This window comes from Penaeus vannamei, chromosome 34, assembly GCF_042767895.1.
Source record: "Penaeus vannamei isolate JL-2024 chromosome 34, ASM4276789v1, whole genome shotgun sequence".
Lineage (NCBI taxonomy): Eukaryota > Metazoa > Arthropoda > Malacostraca > Decapoda > Penaeidae > Penaeus > Penaeus vannamei.
This window is the reverse complement of record NC_091582.1, coordinates 20,071,465-20,078,605: the sequence shown is the minus strand read 5'-3', so window position 1 is coordinate 20,078,605 and position 7,141 is coordinate 20,071,465. Positions and strand designations below refer to the sequence as shown.

Here is a 7,141-nt window from a genome sequence, read left to right as displayed (position 1 = left end):
CTGAATTTTATAACCACATTGCATGACTCGTTAGAAACCTATCAGAACAGTATATAAAATATATATAGTAATGGAAAATTAGTTAAACATGTAGTTTCAAATTTGTCTAAAGAATAGCTTTTCAGTCAAGGAACTTTATAAATTCACTCGGCTGGGAATGGATATGCTAAAAAAATTAGATTGTGGTTGGGCATCACTCCTTTGGATAATACCTTTGCAATAACAAATTGATGTGTATCACTTTTGTTGTTCTAGTTGCTGTTATTAATACTACTTTCATTATCATTATTATTGTTATTATTTTAATTATTTTAAATATTAATTTTAGGAGTAGTAGTATCATTATTACTATTTATAGTATTATTGTTGTTCTATTATCATGATTGTCATTGACAATATTATAGTCATTGTTATTTGTGTATGTTGTTATGTACTGACTTTTAATATAATCATATATATTTTGTTCTTTATTTGCTTCTGACATTACTTTTTGTCTTGTAGTCATTGTTGTTACAGTTATGATTGCCATAACATATAAAAAAGGTTATAATAGTATATGCAATTATCATGATGACTGTCAATAATACACATCTGTCCAAGGTTGAAATGGAAGCCGTGCCTTCCTGTCCCACTCCAAAGGAAACAACTGATCACACCTACCACACCCAAGCCTTACTTGCCCGGTACTTTCTCGCCCTCGAGCAATTCCAGCGTACTCACCACTTGTCACAGCTGGAAGTACTGACAACCAAAGAATCAAAAGCAGGCACCCACCAGCAGGACAGCAGTTGCAAAATATAAGGACATCTCGTCAAAAGAAGAGGCAGACCAGAGACCTAGCAGAGAGAAGAACAGCAGTAGTCACAGGACAAGGTCGTCACCCTCCACCCTCAGCACCCGGGGCACGGGGTCTCCCATGGAGTCATGCCTTTCTTCCATAATAAACCAGGAAGCCAAGACCCCTTTCATTCCACCAACCTCCATGCCCTCCACTCGTTCAAGGTTGAAACGGAAGCTGTGCTTTCCAGTCCCAGTCCAGAGGTAACAGCTGATCACACCTACCACGCCCAAACCTTACTTGCCCAATACTTTCTCACCCTTGAGCAATTCCAGCAAACTCACCCCTTGTCACGGCCGGAAGTAATGACAACTGAAAAATCAAAAGCAGGCACTTGCCAGCAGGACAGCAGTCGCAAAATATATGGACGTCTTGTCAGAGAAGCAGAACAGGAGTAGTCACAGTACAGGAGGTCATCCTCCGCCCTAGGCATTCGGGGCACATCTTTAGCTCTCCCAATAAACCAGCAAGCCAAGACCCCTTTCATTACCACCAACCACCATGCCCCACCACCCTATCACAAAGACATTAATTTTTATCTATACTAATACTTTTATCATCATTATTTTTAGCACCATTGTTATTGTAAGAACTCATCTTTAATTATATTCCCCTTTTCATTGTAATCATTGTCAGTAGGTTCATGTGCCACTGTCTGGTGAAAAACAGAAGTTAGTTTTGTCATATGTATGTTGAAGAAAAGCACAATTTTCCTAGTTGCAGTTGTAGTTATCATATATTTATATTATCTTTAAGTATTCCTGACAAAGTATTTGCTACATCATTAGTGTGTTACTATATTTAATATCTGGTATGCAAGTGATCATTTATACATGTGCAAAAACTCTTCAAGAGTGGAGATATTATAAACTTGTTAGCATTTTTATTGTTTTTCAGGCATTATAGTGTCAAGCTTAATTCTTAATTTATTCTTTTGTTACATAGTGTTCTATGATTTTGCGTTATTTTGCTTTATGTAATGAAAGATGCTCTCTATGTACAAAAAAACTTTAAAATATTTCCCTCTTACTCTTTTTTTTTTTTCATAATATTATTACCTAGTCTTTCTCTTGTGTTACAAGTAATAGCATAAAGGACTTGAAAAATTGTGAACAGATATTAAAGTAATGAAATAGCTCCTGTAATAGCTTGGAACCACTTCAGTGTCAGTCGTAATAAAAGAAAACAAATATACCATTTAAAATTGTGTAATTTTTTCTTTAAATAATTAACAATCGAATGTACATGACCTGATATACCAATAAGAAAGGTTTAACAAAATGAGTGTACTAAAATCATAATAATAATAATAAATAAAAGTAAAATAAATCGCATCAAATGACTAAAAGAGATCTTTTATTCCATATCCAATAATGTTCCCCAATTTCAAATACCACTTCAATAGTTACTAAACATTTCTGAATAGTAATGTGTTTTAATATGTTCAACATCCTCAACTTCTGTTGTAGGTGTTTCCCCAGCCTCTCTTATGTGTGTCTCGCCACTCGTCCATTTCCCGCTCATGTGCAATCTTATCAGGATCATCCCGCTCTTCTGCAGCTTCCTTTTCTGCCTCTTCTTTTTCTTCTGCTTCCTTTTCTGCATCTGGTCCAGCAGCAGCACGATCCTGAAGGCAGTTCTGATTCTTGCTTGGGTCTGGGAACCTGGTGTCAGATACCATAATATAAGATTACTTTTAATTTGTTGTAAAAAAAAAAAAAAAAATGTAAATGCAAATAACTTGGAAATACTATTTTGTTACAGAGACTGACTTCACATAAGCTAACCACTTTATTAACCACAAGGCATGGTCATACATGCCATGGCTATTGTGGACAAAGTAGTAGGTGGCATTGTATTCACTTTTCTCAAGTTATTTTATATATCTAAATATAAGCTTTTAGGTGCCTAATATTGCCTGTAAACTACTGAACGAATTGGTCACAAACGGGAAACTGTCTGTGTGCGCCAACAACTTCACGATGTCCACTTGCCTTTTTTTTTTTTTTTTTTTTTTTTTAACTAAGGTTAATGGGACAATATTCAGCTAGTTCACTGTATCATCACTAAAGATAATTAGACCACCTAAACTGATCACGTTAAAATCCTTATCTGATAAAACGTGCATAAGATTTTGAAAATATCAGTAATAAACACAAATGAAGACGTTTCTTTCAGATTACTTCACAACCAAACTTTCTTGACATTCTGCCACAAAAATATCCAACCATTAAAATTTAGATATGTAGATATATCATCAAATCTAATGTAGCTTACCATCCTTCTCTAACCCTCTGATCATAAAACTCCTCTACAGTCATAGAAGGTAGACTTGGATATCCAAGACCAAATACATTCTTCTGCATGGCATCCCTTGTTATAAGAATAGGCCTAGAAAGGAAAAAAGTAGAATAAGTATTAATAATATATCTGTACCATCTGAAATTGGACAAGTCGACTATTCAAAGAAAAATTAAACAAAGAAACAAAATGTACATAAAAGATATATGTGGTACTTGGAGCCCTTTCATTACCTAGGGGTTTTGCCCATAAGCCTCACCCAATTGTTATATTTTGTATACGCCACTAATGACTTTAGATGTTGATGCAACAGAAAATTTTCAATAAATGAATTGGGGCCACAAAGTCACCCATTTCAAACTATGGTTATTAAGGGTGTGCGGCAGTTTCTGACCAATTCTTGCACTTGATGTGTTCCTTATATTCCTGCTGCTACAGCTCTTACATTTAGTAGCAGCTTTAATGATATATTATCTTGATGTCTAGCACATTTAGCTGTCAACCATTAACCATTATCCATTAGCAGTAGCTTCTGGTCATGTAGATAATGGATGGTGCTAGGTAACATCCAGTGCCTTACAAACCTTCATAGCAAGAGTATGCTTGAATATTTTGCTAATGATACAGAATGAAAAAGACATCAGGACCACAAAGGAAGAAATTAAGACACAGCTTGCAGAGATGGTAATGAAGAACAACATGCAAGAAATATTGCTAATTTGGCTGCTGTAAATAAGGACATAATCATAATGGGACATGAAGAAAAAATTTGTAGAAGATGAAATTGAACAATACAACGAGGACAAGAAAATAATTGTAAACATTCTCAAGGTCATAATTCCTGAATTTGCTGAGCAGAATATCATAGCTCATAGGAGGCTGGGATTATTTGAAAAGGGAAAGAAACACCCCCTAAAAGTAACCTTCATGAATAAGCAAATGGTAACTGATATAATAAAGAAAGGCAATGACCTGGCCTCCCATGAAGAAAATAAAGAAATCTGGATAGGGTGACAGAGAAACACACACACAAAAAAAAAAAAAATTGGTAGTAAAGAGCAAAAATGAACAAAGGACAGAAGAGGAAAAAAACTTTTTATTTGCAGGGTGAGAGTCTCCAAGCAAAGCAAATATACTATCAGAACCAAAATGTAGAGACAGACAAACATTAACCCTGCAGCCAAAAGGATTACCGAAAGATTATATAGAAATAGTTTATATAAATATTGATGGTTTATCTTCGAAGTTGCTAGAACTAGAGACAATTGAAATGAATAAACCAAATGTAATATGTATCATTGAAAACAAACTGGATCCCTCCATAGACAATGTAAGTATAATATTTAGAGAAAAGACAGGGCAGATGGAAATGGAGGGGAGGTAGCAATATTAACTAGGAAAGGAATTATTACAAGGGAGTTTGAAATTAATCAAGGCACCTTAGTGGAACTGAAGGTAACTGAGGTCAAAATAAATGGGGTAAGCATAATAATAACCATGGTATATATGCCACCTCATACATTAGTGTGGTCATAAGAAAATAACCAAAAAATAATTCAAGAAACATTAAAGAGCATGGAAGAAGTACTACAACTTTTGAAAACCAATGCAAAAGAAATTCTTATTAGAGGGGATTTTAATAGCAAAATTGACTGGGACAGTTTCAATCCCAGAGCACAACCACATTCGTGGAATGCTATATTACTAGAAGTCAAAAATGAGTATGAGGATATGAGGGCTAGATAGGCTGTCTATGCTTGACCTAATATTCACAAAGCATAACAATGATATTAAGGATATTAGTACTGTCCTCCTTCAGGAAAAAGTGACCATGTAGTGATTAAACTAAAATACTGTCTGCTAAAGGAAAAACTCATTGTAAGCAAGGAAAGAAAGGAAAAGTACAATTATGAAAGAGGTGATAAACTGGGAAACACTTCTGGGCAATGAAAACCTTCATGTTCAGTATTCAAAATTTTGAGAGACCTATAAAAAAAAGGAGTGGAAAAAACTTCAAAATTGAAGCAAGAAATGGCCAAAAATGGTTCAATGACAAATGCAAAATGAGAGAAAACAAGCAACTCCTCTGGAAAAGAATCAGAAAACATAGATCTCAGGTGGGGTATAAAAGATATAAAGTAGGAAGAAATGAGTATACCCAAACCATGAGAGAGGTGAAATTAGACTTTGAAAAGGATATAATCAACAAATGTACAAAACTCTTCTTTAACTACATAAGTAGTAAAACTAAGAGTAGTGATCAAATTAGTACCATCAAAGACAATAACATTATTTATTCTAAGGAGGAAGAAATGTGTGAAATCCTAAATGAGAAATTTCAGTCAGTGTTTGTTCAGGATCCATACTTTGATATGGTAAATATCCATACAAACGTAAAGAACATAGAAAATATCACCCTCAAAAAGAATGAAATAAAAGATCTACTAAAAGGATTAGACAAGACCAAAGCAGAGGAACCAGAAGAAATTTCAAATTGGGTTTTCAGGAAATGTGTCAAAGAACTATGTACTTATTGTTAATATTCCAAAATTCAGTGAGACAAGATAAAATACCAAAAAGTTGATAACTCACTAATGTTACAACCTTATATAAGAGTGGTGACAAACAAAACCCACTAAATTATAGACCAGTTTCGATAACTTGGGTAGTATGCAAGCTTCTAGAAAGGATAATTAAGAAACAATGGGTTGAAAAACTTGAAAAACATGAAATGATATCAAATAAACAATTTGATTTTAGAGAAGGAAAGTCATGCGTAACAAATCTCTTCTGTTTTTATGATAGAGTATCTGAAATATTACAAGAAAGAGACAGCTGGGTGGATTGTGTGTACATGGACTTTAAAAAGCCTTTTAATAAGGTGTCTCATAGAAGACTACTATGGAAATTAGAGCACTTAGTTGAATTGAAAGGCAAACTACTCGCATGGATGAAAGACTTTCTACATTCTACATGGCGATAAGTAACCAGCGGAGTGCCTCAAGGATCGGTTTTGGTACCAATTATATTTACTAATTTTGTCAATGATTTAGAGACAAACATAAACCCAGGTAGTTATCTGAATATGTTTGCAGATGACACGAAGATACAAAAAAAGGATAACTGACGTCTCATGCCAATGCCACCAAAGTGACATCGAGAACTTATTCACATGGAGTTGCACATGGAAAATGGAATTCAATATCAATAAATGCCACGTAGTCAGGTTCGGAGAAAGTGGAAATTGCCCACTATTCCAATATAAATTAGGAAATGCAATATTAAACACAGCTGACAGGGAAAAAGATCTTGGGATAATCATAAATAGAAACTTAAACCCAAATGGTCATATAAACAAAAAGGTCCATAAAATGCTAGGACTGATTGCCAACATGAAGAGGGCATTCGTGTATGTTGACGAAGATATAGTAAAAAACAACATTATTGCAATCAAGACCAAGCCTTGAGTACGGTGCAGTGGTATGGATATTGACAAACTGGAAAGAGTTCAAAGAGTGGCCACAAGATGGGCACCTACTCTAAGAGATATGAGTTACAAAGATAGACTACAGAAATTAGGACTTACTACCTTGGAAGAAAGAAGGAAAAGGGAGGACATGATTATGCTGTTCAACTGTATTATAGGAAGAGTGAAGATAGATAAAGATGACTTTTTTATCATGAACACAATAGGGATACGAAGACAACAAAAAGCTAAAAGTAAAAAGAGGTGATAAAGAGGTCAAAAATTTAGTTTCCCAAACAGAACTATTGAAACATGGAACAGTCTCCCCGAACAAGTAGTGTGTGCCAAAAATGTGCATAATTTTAAAAAGTTATACAACAATTCAGATATAGCAAACGGGACCACCTGAGCTTAGCTCTTCCCCCGTTTTGAAACAACTAGGTAAGAACACCTAGGTAAGAACACAAACACAAACACACACACACACACACACACACACACACACACACACACACACACACACACACACACACACA

The 7,141-nt window shown here is 34.8% G+C and overlaps 1 protein-coding gene across 2 annotated transcripts in view; it reads right to left on the bottom strand.

The window, feature by feature from the left end:
- Positions 1–2,177: 2,177 nt before the first annotated feature.
- Tap42 (immunoglobulin binding protein Tap42) overlaps positions 2,178–7,141 on the bottom strand; it is an 8,814-nt gene continuing 3,850 nt past the window's right edge. For both annotated transcript variants that reach the window (XM_027361419.2, XM_070113377.1), the window contains exons 5-6: positions 3,116–3,229; positions 2,178–2,502 (exon numbers count right to left, since the gene is read on the bottom strand). In XM_027361419.2, the coding sequence (XP_027217220.1) occupies positions 2,292–2,502; positions 3,116–3,229 (325 nt within the window). In that variant the 3' untranslated portion in view covers positions 2,178–2,291. The remainder of the gene's footprint in view (positions 2,503–3,115; positions 3,230–7,141) is intronic.